The sequence below is a fragment of the Carcharhinus amblyrhynchos genome, chromosome 25 (genome assembly GCF_965287045.1).
Source record: "Carcharhinus amblyrhynchos chromosome 25, sCarAmb.v2.hapA, whole genome shotgun sequence".
NCBI classification, from domain to species: Eukaryota; Metazoa; Chordata; class Chondrichthyes; order Carcharhiniformes; family Carcharhinidae; genus Carcharhinus; species Carcharhinus amblyrhynchos.
In genome coordinates, this window is record NC_137348.1 from 11,702,200 (window position 1) to 11,721,090 (window position 18,891).

At 44.3% G+C, this 18,891-nt stretch overlaps 1 protein-coding gene across 2 annotated transcripts in view; it reads right to left on the reverse strand.

Annotated features, from left to right (window-relative positions):
- Positions 1 to 18,891, reverse strand: part of LOC145358125 (SH2 domain-containing protein 3C-like) — a 172,610-nt gene that overhangs the window by 71,681 nt on the left and 82,038 nt on the right. For both annotated transcript variants that reach the window (XM_080211801.1, XM_080211802.1), the window contains one exon: positions 767 to 806. In XM_080211801.1, the coding sequence (XP_080067927.1) occupies positions 767 to 806 (40 nt within the window). The remainder of the gene's footprint in view (positions 1 to 766; positions 807 to 18,891) is intronic.

The following is an 18,891-nucleotide window of genomic DNA, read 5'->3' on the forward strand; positions in this document are numbered from 1 at the left end:
AAAGTCTCATATGGACTTTCAGTGCTTGACAACACTAAATAATAACCACTTGCCAACCCTCTCACTTCATGTAGTGAACTGAACCTGCACTGTTGGTGTTATTCTGCACCACACTCTAGCCAGCTCGCTAACTAACCCCCTTCCACATTTACAGAAAACTGCTTTGCAAGTGTTTTGTTTTAAGTCTTTCTGCCAATCCTTCCTCCGGAAAGCACTGATTTGTACTGGAGTGCCAATTTAGTGCTCCTGCTGCTGGCCCAAGTAACACAGCACAACTGAGGTAAATGATCTCAATAGACATTGCTGAGTAAGAGAATCTAGGGCCTTCTGCTCTAACAGCTCAGTTCCTGATGTGGAGATGCCGGTATTGGACTGGGGTAAACACAATAAGAAGTCTCACAACACCAGGTTAAAGTCCAACCTGTTTATTTGATAGTAAACCCACAAGATTTCAGGGTTTGCCCGAAACCCCGAAAGCTGGTGGGTTTACTATCAAATAAACTGGTTGGACTTTAACCTAGCTCAGTCCCTGGCGGGGGTAGGTTCCACCACTGGGATAATGTCTAGATCTGTTGTTTGAATCATTAATGAGTTGAAGCAGATACAGGGGAAAGCTCCGCAGATGGGAATGTTCGTTCAATAAGGTCAGGGGGATTGGTCACTAAAAGTTTCAAAAGAATCAATGGCCAACCTCTATTTGTCTGTAATGTAAATGTTAATTCTGTGGAAGATGGAGGTACTTTAGGAAAGCACAAGCTGCTCTTACCTTCACATATTCTGACTTGGAATCCATGTTCTGCAGGTTACTGTAGAGAGAAAGAGAAGGGAAGATAAATTATTTAAGCTCAGTGGGGAATAAGGCAGATGGCTATGATGCCACAGGCAGAGGAAGATGACTTAGTAAACTGGAGAACCAGCTATTTATTCTGTGTTGGTGTTTATGGTTCAGACTAATCTCCACCCATTCCATGTACGTTGTCTCAGCCTTTCAGTATTTCTTCCTATTCCCTCTTCTCTTGTGTGCACGCCCCAGTTTCCCATTGAAAGCAGGAGGCAGAGGCCTTGTGAATAAGTCACGCACCTGTCCTCTGGGCTTGGGAAATCCATAGGAGAGGGATCATTGTGGAAAAGGAGAAAATTAAAGGATAAATACTTTCAACATTTATTCTGTTCCAACCCACTCAGAGAATACAATGTTCCCATATTCTTGGATTTGATCAGCTCATACATAAGACCATAAGACATAGGAGCAGAATTAGGCCACTCAGCCCATTGAGTCTGCTCTGCCATTCAATCATGAGAAAATACTTTTCTCATCCCCATTCTCCTGCCTTTTCCCCATAACCCCTGATCCCCTTATTAATCAAGAATCTATATAGCACTCCCTTAAATCATATAAGCACCCAAAGTTTAATTCATTGCACTTCCATTTTGCTGTCTCGTTCCATTAAATAATTCCTCACAATGTTGAATTTAAAATTTAGTGTAGAGTCACCTATCACAACTCATGTATTCACCAACCTCAACAACCCTAGAACTCTTTGCATTGCTCAGCCATCCCTCCACCCTACATCTACAGACTGTAGAACCCAAACATGACAATCCTCAACTGGCCTCTTTCTCAATGTTATTCTTTTTAATTCATTCATGGGACATGGGTATCACTGGCTAGCCAGCATTTATTGCCCATCCCTTGTTGCCCTTGTAGGACATTTGAGAGTCAACTACATTGCTGTGACTCACATTTAGGTAACCAGGTAAAGACCAGGTAAGGACGGCAAATTTCCTTCCCTAAAGGACATTAAGTTTTTGATTTATTTTGTATCCAATATGAAGTTTATTTGCCTTTCACCTTGCTTTCTTCGTTTTAAAAATATTCATTGAGCTAAAATTCTGAACTTGGGCAGGGACTAGGAATTGTTCCAGGCTTGGCTGTTCTCCTGATTGAGATGATACACATTGTTCTTGGAAACAACTGGGACACTAACTCCACAATGAATCAAGATACAAACTCAACAAACTAACACTTATTTTCTTTTTGTAAATCCACAGGCAGGGGAGACCTTGTGATTAGTAATTCACCAGGGAGTTACGATCAAACTTCCGGCTATTCAAACTCTTGTGTTGCACATTGATCTGGGAACGGAATCTGGGTTTGACGTTTGGACAGAATAGTTTCCTCCCGAACTTCCTGGCTTGATTAGTCATTTTATCTTCCAGTGAAGGGGATTCCAGCCTTTAAAGGAGTATTGCTATCTTGCAGGCAGTCCACAGGACGCTAACAGTATCCTAATGGAGGTTTTCAAAATGATGCAGGGGTTTGAACCAGTAGACTATTTCTTCTTGTGGGGGAGACCAAAAGCACAGGTTATAAATATAAGACAGGCATTAATAAATCCGAAAGGGAATTTGGGATAAACCTCATTACCCAAAATGAATGATTAAAATGTGGGATCTGGTACCACAAGGAGTAAGTGGATAGCATGGATGCTTTTAAAGGGAAGTTAGATATGTACATGAGGGAGACAGTAGTAAAAGGATATAGTGAGAGGGTTAGATGAAGAAGCAGTTGAAGGAGGCTCATGTAGAACATAAACAACAGCATAGATCAGTTGGACTGAATGGCCTGTTTTTGTAAGGTGGATTCAATGTTATTCTATATGATGTGGAGATGCCAGTGTTGGACTGGGGTAAGCAGAGTAAGAAGTCTCACAACACCAGGTTAAAGTCCAACAGGTTTATTTGGTAGCACGAGCTTTTGGAGCGCTGCTCCTTCATGAGGTGAGTGAGAGTTGTGTTCACAAAAAGGGCATACATAGACACAAATTCAATTTACAAGAAAGTGGTTGGAATGCGAGTCTTTACAGGTAATCAAATCTTTACTAGTACGGACAATGTGAGTGGAGAGAGAGTTAAGCACAGGGTAAAGAGGTGTGAATTGTCTCCAGCCAGAACAGCTAGTGAGATTTTGCAAGCCCAGGCAAGTAATGGGGGTTACAGATAGTGTGACACGAACCCAAGATCCCAACTGAGGTCATACTCATGTGTGCAGAACTTGGTGGTGCCTATAAGGTGTCAGCCCTGAGGTATGAATAATGATGGGATCAGCAACAACATCACATCTGCTTCACAGACATATATGGATCAAAACATTGGCCCAGAAATTTAGGGCTTAAATCACCAAGAACTACCTCAGTCAAACTATCGCCAATTGCCCACGTAGTGGATACCGAATGGAATTTTCACAATTGCCTCTTTATGGTAATATCAGAGGCCTTGTACTATCAGAACAAACACTGTGTGTGTGTGTGTGTGTGTGTGTGTGTGTGTGTGCCTGTCTCTTCACTGAACAAAGTTGTTCACTGGGGGAAGAAATATTATCCAGTTTTAGCTGATCTAAAACATACGTTGGCCTGACACAGCTTCTTCTGAGTCCAGTGCCATCTCCTCATCTACCGAGTAGCTGAGCACTATGGACAAAGAAACTCCCAGAATTCATCCCTGCTTCTTGCAAAGTTAGCAAGCTACTGTTGGCCTCAGTTCCCCAGAGGCCAGTAGGTAGACCGGCTCCCTGCCCCTCCACTTCCCCCATCATAGCCAGTGCCCCCCCCATTAGAAACTGCCTGCAATTATGCAAGGGCAGGAAGGTGAAGTGTAACCCACCAGGTGAAATGCCGGGGGAATGGTCAGTGCTCATGAAGCCCTAACACAGCAAGAACTTCATCAGAGGAAATAAAAAAGTTTGGGGGAGAAAAAACCCACTGCAGTTCCCAGGACCTTTCTGTTTGTCCCTTCAAAAGGCACTGACATACTGGCAGGAATAACTGGGAAATTTTTTTTTGACATGTTGAAATTTCTTAGGAATTAGGAATTTCCTAGGAATTCTGGATGTATCACAGCTTGGCATGGCACCTGCTCTGATCAAGACTGCAAGAAACTATAAAAGATCATGAACGAAGCCCAGTCCATCATGCAAACCAGCTTCCCATCCATTGACTTTGCCTACACTTCCCACTGCCTTGGAAAAGCAGCCAGCATAATCAAGAACCCCACACACCCGGACATTCTCTCTTCTGCCTTCTTTCATCAGGAAAATGGTACAAAAGTCTGAGGACACGTACATAAGAACATAAGAACGTACCAACCAACTCAAGAACAGCTGCTTCCCTGCTGCCATCTGACTTTTGATGAACCTATCTTATATTAAGTTGATCTTTCTTTACACCCTAGTTATGGCTATAATACTATGTTCTGCATCCTCTCCTTTCCTTCTCTACGAACAGTATGCTTTATTATACAGTGCGCAAGAAACAATACTTTTCACTGATTACTAATACATGTGACAGTAATAAATCAAATCAAATCAAAAGTAAGTTTTTGATGGCACTTATTCCTTAACTATCATCAAGAAATGGTTATCACATGTAGCAAGTTGAGGGGCCCGGGAAACTTTATGCAGATTATTCTGGGATGTACATTTAGCAGTATGGCCATTGCCTTCTGTCTTCACCAATTTAGGATCTCCTGAGCACAGATCCTTTCTCACTAATGTTAATGTCATTGAGCAACTAATTCAATGAGTAACTTCAATGATGTATTGGTTAGTCTAATTTTTAGGTTTTGTTGTTAGATAAATGTTACTTTCAGCTGAACAGGGGAAGTGTTTGTAAAGGTGGTGTGGCTAATTTGATTGGTTCAGTGGTCAGAATTTTACCGTCCTACCCGCCATGGGAAGTGTAGCGGGCGAGGGATGGAACACAGAAGGTCTGTTGACCTCGGGGAGGATTTTATGGATTTGGGACGAGTGAAGCTGCAAAATCCTGCCTAATGTTTCTATACAGCTGGTTCCTGGTTGGCAAAGTGATCAGTGGACGATAATCTTTTTCTGCCCTTGAACACGTCAGCACTGGGTCAGCAGACAGACTGTGGTCTATTTAAAACACGTGGCAAAATATGATGGATGGTTTTAATGTTGCATACATGACCTTCTGAGTTTGATGTAGCGATTTTGCTGTGATGTGCATTATTTCACAAAAGCTTTCAATTACAGACATTCTTCGTTTACTCCCCAAATACCTCAGCCATGTTGTCCAGTTAGTGCACAGCGAGCAGCAAAAGCTTCCCTCAAGAGGATGTACAAGATCATTTTAGTGGAACAACATCTGCGTCTGCTACACTCAAAATGACAGAGCCTCTTAGAGTCAGGAACCAGCGATGTGGACATGTGGCTCCTTTCAGCCTGCATCGGACACGGATCTGGGAATGCTCACCATTTTAACCCATTCGGCACCTGCCACAAGTCAGCTTTAGCTTTCAGACTTTGTATATTAATATTACCCAGTGTTGCAAACCCTTTGTTTATTATTGGAGTCAGTTTATAAAATTCACCTGTGCAGCATGTTTTCAGCAACTAAGTACAAATTAGCCAGGAGGAATTCAGCATGAAAACATAATCATTGGCATAAGTTGAAGTGAAAACACAGAAAGAGCTATTGCAATAGCCATGTTGCTAAATGTACATCCCACTTTAGAATGGAGTCATACAGGATGGACTAACCTGGTCTACTGTTCTGAGACCAGCTTTGTGGAAGGTTCAGTCTCAGATCTGGACTGAATTAGCTGCTCTCAGATACGGTGGATGCATTAAAAAATTATGTAAGTCACAAAGAAGGCCATTCAGCTCAACCAATCGATGCTGCTAACCTATTGAGAATCTTTTGAGCCCAAATCCTTTTTCACTAATGTTCTTCTGTCATTCTTTACAACCAGGGCTACCCAGGCCTCTTTAGGGGTGGCATGGTGACACCAGTGGTTAGCACTGCTGCCCCACATCACCAGGTTCAATTCCCTGCTTGGGTCACTGTCTCTGCAGAGTCTGCATGTTCTCCCTGTGTCTGTGTGGGTTTTTTCCGGGTGCTCCGGTTTCCTCCTACAGTCCGAAAGACATGCTGGTTAGATGCATTGGCCATGCTAAATTCTCTCTCAGTGCACCTGAACAGGGTGCCAGAGTGTGGCAGCTAGGGGATTTCTCGCAGTAACTTCATTGCAATGTTAATGTAAGCCTACTTGTGAACTAATGAATAAACTTAAACTTATATTGTGCATTCTACTGTATTCATTATCCAATTTTCTCTCAGTTGCACGCTTTGTAGTCAGATCCTCTCTGAACACTGTGCAACAGTCACCTGGGTACATTACAGCCAAAGCTAATATTTAGTCCCCATTCCAAGTTGTCCTCGAGAAGTTGGTGGTTGCTTTTTTGACATGTGAGTGGCATTCCAGGCCGTTTCAGAGAGCAGTTAAGATTCAGCCACATTGCTGTGGGGTCTGGAGTCACATGTAGGGTACAGATGATAGAGTCTGAAAACATGTAAAGAGGGTCTGGATTCCTCGCACTCTCCAAAGATGTGCAGGTTAGGTTGATTGGCCGTATAAATTGCCTTAGTGTTAGGGGCAATTAGCAGGGTAAATATGTGGGCTTATGGAAATAGAGCATGGGTGGGATTGTTATCACTGCAGGTTCAATGTACTTGATGGCCTCTTTCTGCACTGTAAGGATTCTATGATTTCCTTCCCTAAAGGACATTCTAGTGAACTGAAGATTGAATCCAATAGTTACATTGGGCAAATGACTCAGAGTTTCCCCATTCTTAGTCCATTGCCCAGGGATTTGTATGAATGGTGTCTTCCCTATGCAGCTCAGTGAAGACAGGACAGATTTGGTTGCGATGCCTCTCAAGAATGAAAAGCTCAACAAGATTCATTCTGTAGGCTCACATTCCCATGTCCAAGAGGATGGACAGCATGTAAATGAACCATGTGCCAACATATTGCCTTTTCAGGACAGGGGGAGAATACACTGAGATAAACAAACACAAAAATCGTTTTCCAATAGTGAGTGCTTTGGTGCGGTAAACTGTGTCGGGAAAAGAGTTAATGTTTCACAGTCTGCTTCCTTTCCCATCGTGGGTAATGTTTTGATTTAAAGTGGGGTGGGGGGGAATATGAAGAAGCAATTAAAAGCAATTACCAAGAGATAAAGTGGCTATTAACAAGACATTAACATGATATAAAACATAGTAGCTGTGAAACAATGAATGGTTGTGTAATGATGCTATTAATTAACTGCGGTTAGCTCATCTTACTTTCAGTCATCTTTTATTTAATACGGAACATGGAGCTTTATCTCCCTATTTGCCTGAAGGCACTAACTCACATCACAGCTTCGAAGACTGCTGTTTGCTACCTTGCCAAAGTGTGGCCCACGTGTGAACCTTCTCCGTGTGTGTGGGCAATGAGTGTGCACACTCGGATGAAACAAACCAAAAGCCATTCCTTTTCAATGTGTGCACTCTCATGGACACCCACACATGCACACACGTGAACAAGCCTTTGAACTGGGATCAACAGGCAGGATCAGGAATACTGGATAATTTTTCCCTTGTTAAACCCCAGGCCTCTCAGGCTATTTCTGGTGCCCCCAGAGCCTTCCAGTCTGAGATCAATTAAACAGAGGAACTGAAATGAAAACAGGAAGTGCTGGAAAATCTCTGTAGGTCTGACGGCATCTGTGGAGAGAGAATAGAGCCAATGTCTCAAGCCTGGGTGACCCTTATTCATTTAAAGTTAATTAGTCACAAGTAGGCTTACATTCACACTGTAATAAAGTTACTGTGAAAATCCCCTAATCGCCACACTCTGGTACTTACACTAAGAGGCAATTTAACGTGACCGATGCACCTAACCTGCATGTCTTTGGACTGTGGGAGGGAACCAGAGCACCCGGAAGAAACCCATGCAGACATGGGGTGAATGTGCAAACTCTGCACAGAGAGTGACCCAAGCTGGGAATCGAACCCAGGTCCCCAGTGTTGTGAGGTAACAGTGCTAACCACTGTGCCACCATGACCCTGAAGGGCTATTAAAAAGACATTGGATTTCTTGACCCTCAAGGATCACCCAGACTCAAAATGTTGGATCTATTTTGTCTCTCCACAGATGCTGTCAGACTTGCTGAGATTTTCCAGCATTTTCTGTTTTTGTTTCAGATTCCAGCATCCACAGTATTTTGCCTTTATCTCTGTGGAGAAACCATAGAACCAACACTTTGAGTCCGACATGACTGTTCCTCAGAGCTGAACTTGTGACTATTGTGATTTATGTGACTTTATTGCCCAGTGTACCAAGTAAACCACTGCAAGAGTACAACCCACACAGTTTCATAATCTACTGCTCTTAAATGGACTATTCTGTTGATAATGATTGTCACATTCTTTATTTTATCATATTATCTACTAGACGGCAGTAATGCACAAAGAGGGAAGCAAATGAATCTTACAGTAACAGAATATTAATGCTAAATTAAACACGAGAACTTTGAAAGGAGAATCTGTTGATTGCCAGAATGTGAAGAGTGAGTGATTAGCCCTCCAGGGGTGGCAATTTGCTGAAAGATATTTCGAGAAGTGTTGAGGGTATAAGACTGCTGAGTGTCAGGAATGCAGGCAGTTGCACAGTCTGTTGTTGTACAGGGTATCTCAGATTACAGATCTGTAAGCAGCTGTTCACAGGAGCATCTAAGAAGCCAGTGAGCTGAGCCAGTACTCCACAAGGAGCATACGTTCTGCACACCACACCTTTTAAAACCACCACCTCCTTGAACAGACACTGCATTAAAATAGATTTGCATTTATGTAGCACCCTTCACTACCAACATCTTGGTGGTTTGCCGGAAACTGAACTGGACCAGCCATATAAATATTCTGGCTGCAAGAGCAGGTCAAAGGCTTGGAATATTGCAGTGAGTAACTCACCTCCTGAGTCCCCAAAACCTGTCCGCCATCGACAAGGCACAAGTCAGGAATGTGATGGGAAACTCTCCACTTGCCTGAATGAGTGCAGCTCTAACAACACTCAAGAAACTCAACACCACCAATACACAATGGCAGCAGGGTGGACCATCTACAAGATGTACTGCAAGAATTCACTAAGGCTTCTTAGACAGTACCTTCCAAACCCGCAACCTCTACCATTTAGAAGGACGAGGAAAGCAGATATCTGGGAACACCCCTACCTGGACATTCCTGTCCAAGCCACACACCATCTTGACTTGGAAATATGTCACCATTCCTTCACTGTCACTGGGTCAAAATCCTGGCATTCCCTCCTTAACAGCATTGTGGGTATATCTACACCACATGGACTGCAATGGTTCAAGAAGGCAAAACCATCTTCTTAAGGCCAATTAGGGATGGCAATAAATGCTGGCCCAGCCAGCAGCACCCACATCCCGTGAATGAATAAGAAAAAACAAATGCAGAATGTCTTGAAACGCTTTGCATCCAATGAGGTACCTTTGAGGTGTTGTCACTGTTATGACGTAGGAGAGGCGTGGCAGCCAGTTTGCATACAGCAAGCTCCCATACAAAATGTGATCACAGCTAGGTTTTTTTTTAATGATGTTGATTGGGGGTTAAAATATTGGCCAGAACACCAGGGATGATTCCCTTGCTCTAGACCATCGCTTCCCTACTGGTACAAGTCAGGATATTGAAATTGTAGACTTTCTCATGTCTGAAGATGCTGAATGTTATTGAGTCAGTGGAAGCCATATTGTACTTTGTACGATGATGTCAGTTGGCTATGCAAAGAGTTCTCCTCAGTGAAATACACAGATAACTTTACATAAAACTTCCAGCAAGAGCAGGAACAGGAATCAGGCCTGATTCTTTTAATAAGCAGTCCAGCGGCATTTTCCTCCAGCTACTACCATGGGATCTTTTACACCCATTCCAGAGGGCTGATGGGACCTCATTTGAAACTCAGAACTCCCAGTAGTACAGTGGAGAGCTCCCACAGCATCGTCATGAAATGTCAGCTGAGAATCTGTGTTCAAAAATCTCGTGTTGGATTTGAACCCTTAACCTAATAACTCAGAGGGGCTACCAACTGAGCCAACAGAGTGAATAACATAACAGAGCTTTCTAAAAGAAACATTTTTTTTATTCATTCATGGGACGTGGACATCACTGGCTGGCCAGTATTTATTACCCATCCCTAGTTGCCATTGAATTTAGTGGTTGCTCGGCCATTTCAAAGGGCAGTTGAGAGTCAATTACATTGCTTTGGCTCTGGAGTCACATGTAGGCCAGACCATGAAATTATGGCAGATTTCCTTCCCTAAAGGATATGATTGAACCAAATGGTTTTATCTGACAATTGACAATGGTTTCACGGTCATCAGTGGATTCTTAATTCCAGATTTTTTTGTTGAATTCAAATTCCGCCATCTGCCGTGATGGGAGTTGAACCCGGTTTCCCCGAAAAATTAGTTGAATTTTTGGATTAATAGTCTTGCGATAAAAGCACTAGACCATCTCTTCCCTACTGGTACAAGTCAGGATATTGAAATTGCAGACTTTCTCATGTCTGAAGATGCTGAATCTTATTGAGTCAGTGGAAGCCATATTGTACTTTGTACGATGATGTCAGTTGGCTATGCAAAGAGTTCTCCTCAGTGAAATACACAGACAACTTTACGTAAAACTTCCAGCAAGAGCAGGAACAGGAATCAGGCCTGATTCTTTTAATAAGCAGTCCAGAGGCATTTTCCTCCAGCTACTACCATGCCTCAAAGCAGATAATTCTGGCCAGGAGGGGCACACATGCCAAGGCCTTACCGTGATATACGGCTCAGTACTACAAGCACGTGATGGGTGCATTAAAACTACTCGACCATTGAAAAATATTGCAAGCTAAATGTGAAAAATTATGGTGCAGGATCCCTTGGTGTTGATTTGGGATATTTCTTCAGGGAGGTTATCAGATGTACGAGCCAGTCTGCTTCAAGCTGATGCAGCACTCACCCTCTCTCCAACAGTCCCCTTGTTGACTCTGGATTAGTTCCACCATCAATCACCCAGTGAGATATGTTTCCTCTGGAATGGTTTCCATGACAACAGATTACTACAATCAAACCTAAATAACATCCCGTTTACTTATTGTGTTCATTCCTTTGTTATTTTCCCCCTACTCCCCTCCCTTTCTCCACAAAGGAGATAGACGGGTTCCTACACTAAACCAGACCCTAGGGGCATCGCTGTGTGACAGGGTCAGCAAGGCCTCTAGCTTCCTCCGCCTTGCTTCATGTTGAGGGGCTGTGGGCCCAAATCGCTCCCACCCTGTCTCACTGCACGGTGGAGCATCCGTGGGATGCTGCTGTACCTCAGGAAGCCTCTTAACACACAATATTCTCAAATTTGTAAAAAGTACCAAACACAACAGGCATATTTCATTATCAAATGGTGAACAACCTCACAAATAAACATAGATGAGAGATCCATTTCATCTTCACCCACCGTATAATACCCTCAGTGCAACTAACTCGAAAAATAGAATCCCTACAGTGCAGGAGGAGGCCATTCAGCCCATCGAGTCCACACCAACTCTCCAATGGGGCATTTTACTTAGGCTGTATTCCCATAACACCTCATATTTACTCCACTAATCTCTTTGGACAATAAGGGGCAACTTAGCATGGCCAATCCACTTAACCTGCACAAGTGTGGACTGTGGGAGGAAACCTGAGCACCCAGAGGAAACCCACGCAGACAAAGGGAGAATTTGCAAACTCCACACAGGCGGTCACCCAAGGTTGGAATCAAATTGGTTCCCTGGTGCAGTGAGGTGGCATGCTAACCACTGTGCCACCATGCTGCCCAAGTACTTTAAGGTTAAAGTAGCTGGGAGACCATGACCTCCGAGCTAAAAGAGCATCAGTTCATGCCCTACTCCCAAGAGATTTAGACACATAATGCTACAGTCCAGTACTGAGGGAGTGCTGCATTGTCTGCTTGTTCAGATGGGTGTAAAACAGCTTCGTGACACTATTTGAGGAAGACTGCGTGTTCTGTCAACATTTATCTGCCAACTGTCATTTCAACAGTTTATCTGGTCATCGTCATATTGGCTGTTTGTGGGAGCTTGTTGTGCACAAACTGACTGCTGCATTTCCTGCATCACAACACTGCATTTTAAAATGACATAATTTGACTGTGAAATGCAGTGAGGTGTTCTGAGGCTGTGAAGATGCTAGTTAAATGCAAACTCTTTCTTTCACTCTTTATGTAAGGTTTTCATCTCCCTGCCTTACGCAACCAATCACTCAAGTGTTGAAATGGTTTCTGACATCTACACTATACGGGCCTCTTAACAACTTTCCAGATCATGATAAACATGCAAATGTGACTCCTCGGGTGTGAAGTGAGTAAGTTGCCACCTGTGTGGAAGACAAGGACAGTGTGAGAAAAGGGAACCTGGTGGTCCATTGGGCTGGTCAGTGACCTATGCCCTCTTCCACCTGGGTCATGTCCAGTCCTAACTGAAGGCTCACTCAGCCAGGATCCCAGGTAGAATAAAAGCAACATACTGTGGAGGTTGGAATATGAAACAAAAACAGGAAACGCTGGAAAATCTCAGCAGATCTGACAGCATTTGTGGAGAGAGGATAGAACCAATGTTTGGGTCAAAATCCTCGAATTCCTTCCCTAACGGCATTGTGAGTCAACCCACAGAACATGGACTGCATGTTCAAGAAGGCAGCTCACCACCATCTTCTCAAGGGCAACCAGGGATAGGCATTAAATGCTGACCAGCCAGCGACGCCCATGTCCCACAAATGAATTTAAAAAAGGTCTGAATGACCTTTCTTCAGAACTCCGCTCCACATTGCCAAAGGGTCATCCAGACTTGAAACACTGGCTTTATTCTCTCTCCACAGATGCTGTCAGACTGCTGAGACGTTACAGCATTTTCTGTTTTTGCCCCACGTAGAAGAAGTTTGGAATCTGATCTTAGCTCGCCAGGTATATTGTCCACAGATTGTGTGAGGAGAAAATCCATTTCCTACCAGACAGGCCAATACAGCTTGTGCGGGAAATGGAATCTGTCACACTGTTAGCACAGGGGCAGACTCTCTGAAGGATAAGATAGGAGTTATAGTTTGCATCCAATTGTGAGAAATTGTTACTGATGCAGAGTGCCTGAAACACAAACTGTTCTGCTCAATCGCGTTCATGCCCCTCAACTCGAAAAAGTAAACTGAAACAAAACAAAGGGGCTGAAATTCCCCGGACACAGGGGTAACTTTGGAGGTGGTGGGTACTGTGGAGGAGTGTGGAAGATTTGGAACAGCCTGCACAGGATCAACAACATTTTCCCACCTCTGAGCGTGTTTCCTAAAGACAAGCTCCCAGTGGCAGAGGCTGTCAACACACAGCAATGAATATTCAGTTCAGGCAAAAGGGTTACACACCCCTATCTAGGGACATATATGAAATTTTGCAAACAAAAGACAGCTCCCTCCACCCACTGTCTCTCCAGCTGTGTCTGTTCAGTCGGCAGGTGGGAGGAGCCGGCTTCACAGCGGGAAGTTGGAGCATTGTTATTTTTGCGAATGTTGGCAAGTTTGGTGGCAGCAATTGGCAAGTCTGCTGCCTGCCCACATGGCAGCCTCATCCCAAAATGATAAAACCTGGGAACGGGTGTACATCTGATGGCCAGGTGCATTTTATACTCCATCCCCTTTACTGATAATGAGATTGGCTGCAATGTCTACCTACCAGTCTATCAGCAATGCTCCCCCTGGTCTCACAGTGAAGGTTGCCCAATGCCATTGCACAAGGGCATTCCCCCGACTCCCAGAACCCACCCACCCACACTAGTTAGACACAATGGGGCAGCACAGTGGTTATCACTGCTGCCTCACAGCACCAGGGACTGGGTTCAATTCCAACCATGGGACAGTGTGGGGTTTGCATGTTCTCCCTGTGGCTGCATGGGTTTTCTCAGGGTGCTCTGATTTCATCCCACAGTCCAAAGATGTGCTGGTTAAGTGGATTAGCCATGCTAAATTGCCCCTTAGTGTCCAAAGATGTGTAGGTTAGAGGGATTAGTGGGGTAGATATGCGGGTTTACAGGGATAAGGTGGGTGGTGGGCTTGGAAAAGATGCTCTGTCAGAGAGTCAGTGCAGACTTGATGGGCTAAATGGCTGCTTCTATACTATAGAGATTCTATGATGGCACTGGTGGAATATTAATTGATCATTTGTCATTAACTTGGATGGGACCCCAAACAGCAGCAAGGCTGGAATCCAGAAATGGTCAAAGTGTCCGTGCCTGATGGTTGGGGGAGAGTTCAAACCAACAGGTGTGAAACAGGAGTACGATAACCAGACATAGGAAAGAGATGATTTTCACTAATATAAAATCAAAACAGAAAAATGAAAATACTCAGCAGGTCCAGCAGCATATGTGGAGAGAGAAACAGAGTCCACATTTCAGGTGTGGACTTTTCATGAGAACTGTCATAGGTCTTCAGCAAGGGGTGGTTGGGTCAAGTGACAGGGTGGAACGCAGGAGAAATTGAATGACAGAATGTCTTCCAGGGCCAAAGAGAATGGTGATGGGGCAAGAAAAGAAATAAGGAAACTAAAGATGTGGCAAAGCAGACTCTACAGTCTGAAAATAAGAGAAAACTGAAACATGCAAAAAGGAAACAAAATAGGAACAGAGTTTATAATTTGGAATTGTTGAACTCAATGTTGATTCTGGAAGTCTGTAAAGTACCTGGTCAAAAATGAAGTAATTATGAAAACTCACTGGTTGACACACTCCAGCGCCTGTTCGGGTACGCTGAGAGAAAATTTAGCATGGCCAACACATCTAACCAGCACATCTTTCGGACCATGGGAAGAAACCAGAGTACCCGGAGGAAACCCGCACAGACATGGGGAGAACGTGCAGATTCCGCACAGACAGTGACCCAAGCCAGGAATTGAACCCAGGTCCCTGGCGCTGTGAGGCAGCAGTGCTAACCATTGTGCTACCTGTATTTGCATGGAAAGCTGCTGTGAGAAGGGGATGGGGTGTTGGGGGTGTTTGAGGGGTGGGCTGGGAGGGAATGGTCCCTTTGGAATGCTGAAAGCTGACGGGTTCAGTTTTGGCTCCGTGTTAACTAACCTAAGCTGGATTGCAGGTAGGACTGGGGAGTGGAATCAGACCAAGTTCACACAGTGATTCATTCAGATAAATGTACATTATGAAAACTGCGCTTATTGCTTTCCAAATCTGTTCTAGTTGATGAACCAGGATTGAAGTCAGCCGCAGTTTGTTTCTAACAAATGAGCTCCTTCACTCAGAGTGAAACTTCACTCTGTGCAGTGACAGACATGCTGAGGATGAAAACATTTTCCAACTTTAATTCCTGAGGCTTCTCGTGAAACATCACAAGGTGAACTTCCCCAATATTACAGAGACAACCCGTGAGGCAGTGTCGCTCACTCTGCTCTCCAGACAACATCAACCCTTTCATTGTTGTTTGGAACATCTGGTTTCAGGCAGAGTAATGAGGGGTGGGAGGCCAGTTTAACAGTCCACTGAGTGAGAGACAATTTGTTTCACCAGATTTAGAAACGAATATGTTTGTGATGAGGTCAGTGCGCTGCAGTTATCAGGGCCACACTTAATATGAAATGTGCTTTGCCAGTGTCTTGGAATTCGGTCTGCACTGACCAGGCAGTTTCAGTTTTAATACCTGGGTTGAGCTGAGTGGAAGTACCTCTGTCAGGATAATGGCTATAAAAATCTGAATAGACCTGAATTCGATGTATAGAGAAGAAAGTAACCAGACAAAGATTCTTGTCCCCAATTCCTATTCAGTGAATCCCACTGTAAAGAGGGCATTTATCGACATTATGTATGTTAGTTTTTTAGTTCTTAATGCATTCTATCTAATCAATGAATGTGACCACATAGCTGGCAGACTATTGTACAAAACAGGTTCACTAATGCCCTTTAGAGAAGGAAATGTGCCGTCTTTGGCAGCACTGCTGCCTCACAGCATCAGGAACCCAGGTTTGATTTCCAGCCTGGGTCAATGTCTGTGTGGAGTTTGCACATTCTCCCTGTGTCTGCATGGGTTTCCTCCGGGTGCTCCAGTTTCCTCCCACAGTCCAAAATGTGCAGATAGGGGCTGGGTGGGCCCTATCCCCTTTGCCGATACAGGCTTGATGGACCAAATAGTCTCCTTCTGCACTGTAGGGATTCTATGATTATCCAGTTTTGGCCTCTGTGTGATTCCAGCCCCACACTAATGTGGTTGACTCTAAACTGCCCTCTGATGTGGTCCAGCATGGCACACACAGTCATTAGGGATGGGCAGTAAACACCAATCTTGCAATGATACCACATCCTAATAATCAATAATCACACTTTACTATGAAGACTTTGATAGCTGACTAGACTCTGGAGGGAACAGTCCCAGTTGCTACCTACTGCTCTTAGAAATTTTCTGCCTTAGGTTATGAATGAGAGTTGGGTCTATTCCCGGGTTCTGACCCCATTCGGAAATCTTCCCACAGGCAGCCAACTGAGAGGATGCTCCTGGGTCCACTATCCAATTAGGGATTGTAAAGACAGGTACTGTCCCTATCCAAGGGGGAACATGAAGTAACTTCAATCTCTAAAGAGGATGGACATCAATTTTAAAACTCTCTGCCACAGCTGTCACACCACCCACGTGGAGGGCAAATGCCTCGACACAATGACTGGTGTCTTCAGCTGTGCCCACTGATGGCAGTAGCTCTGATGAGAGTGATGAGTGTTGGAGCCCTCGCAGGTCCCTCAGTCCAATTTTTGGCGAGCTGCCACCAACCGCCAGCCAGGCCAAGCCCTCAGTGGGGAAGACCTGTCCACCACCAGAAGGAACGTTGAGGCATTGCCAGTCAAATCACAAGTGGCCAGTTGTTTATGCGAATTGGCTGCCTGCCTCCTGGGAGACCTTCCAGAGGGCCAGCTTCCATGTCAAAATTCCTGGACACACACACTCCATGGGACTGGCAGCTTCCACCACTTAATGCATGTTCAAACAGGACAGGGTGAAACTTGGCTCTGCTGACCTTACAGCAGATAGACTCCTGATATGTGTGGGAAAGGCTGATATATATTAGGCCAATTGTATCACTTATACGCATTATCCTGGCTGAGACTGGCTTCCTTACTGCTCGCTGAATGTGGAATAGAGAACTTTCTGGCTAGTATTGTTTGAAACTGACGCGCCAGGGAAACTGAATGTTCCTTTACCCATATTCTTACATTCATTTCCATCGCTGACAGACTGCCTGATTTGCTGGGTATCTCCAGCATTCTTTGTGGCATTTCCCCCTCTTCCTTACAGTCTATCTGTGACACAGTTTCCTAAAATCCTCAAATGAGCCACTCTTGAGAGAAAATGAGGAAGGAAATGCACGAACATGCTCTGTCTGATTTTTTACTTGTTGTCTTCTCTAACCTACTCGATAGATATTTGATCTCCCACACTGATCTGATGTCTCAACTCTGCTCACTTACCTCCCGCAAGGATCTGTTTCATATCAGAAATTTTAAGTCACAGATACAATTTAGGGGAGATGGTGGCGTAACAGTAATGTCACGGGACTAGTAATCAGAAGCCTAGGAAAATCTCTGGGGATATGTGTTCAACTCCCACCACAGCATCTTGGAATATAAGGCTAGTAACAGTAATAGTGACCTTAAAATCATTGTAGATTATCGTAGAAACCCATCCAGTTCACTCATGTCCTTTAGGGAAGGAAATCTGCCATCTTTACCCGGTCTGGCCTATGTGTGAATCCAGACCCACAGCAATGTCATTGACTCTTTACTGATTCTCTGAAATGGCCGAGCAAACCACTTGGTTCAAGAGCAATTAAGGATGGGCAATAAATGCTGGCCTAGCCAGAAACGCCCACATCTATGAAAGAATAAAAAAAATTCCAACAAGTGACAAAGGAAAGCAGTTGAGTGCTCAAGATGGTGAAATGTTGAGGGAAATGGTGCATAAATCATTCCAAAATCAAACAGTAAAAGGGAAATCCTCTCGTGACAAGTTCCAAGTATCTGACTGACTTCCTTTATAAATTGTTGACTTGTATAGAGTGCACCGTGAAGTATCCTTTGTACCTAAGCAATGGACATTTATTATTTGAAGGGGTTTTCAGGCTGTCCCCAGAACCAGACTCCAAAGTTAAAGTTTATTTATTAGTGTCACAAGTAAGGCTTACATTAACACTGCAGTGATGTTGCCCTGAAAATCCCCCAGTCACCACACTCCGGCACCTGTTTGGGTCAATGCACCTAACCAGCGTGTCTTTCAGACTGTGGGAGGAAACCAGAGCATCTGGAGGAAACCCACACAGACACGGGGAGAACGTGCAGACAGTGATCCAAGCTGGCAATTGAACCTGGGTCCCTGGCACTGTGAGGCAGCTGTGCTAACCACTGTGCCACCATGCTGTCCATAAAACACCCAGTGTTGCCAGACTGACCACTGGTGCAATAATAAACTGGCAATGCTGTTGTTCCTTCCTATTTCCTCCAGCCCTACAAACCCGCCCAACATCACCTGCACTCCTCTAATTCTGGCCTCTTGACAATCTTGAGTTCAAATCGCTTCATCTTTGGGGGCTGTGCCTTCAGCGGGCCTGAACCCTAAACTGTGCAATTCCCTCCCTAAACCACTCTCTCCTCTTCCTGAGTTGCTCTTTGAAACCTTCGTAGCCCTTTGATCAAGTCTGAATATTGCTTTATTGTGGTTCACATTTTTCTGATAAACACTCCTATGAGGCACTTTAGTGCAGCTGTACAATGTTACAGGCAAGTTGTTGTTGCAGACACGATTTCTACCACAATTCTTTTGTAGAACCACCTTTGTTTTCTTTTTCAAATAATGTCCTCAAGTTGTATTTTTAAAGGAATGTGTCATTCCCACCGCCCCGCCCCACTCCTCCCCCTCCACCCCCCAACCAGTTATACAATTCCATAGGTACCAGATGG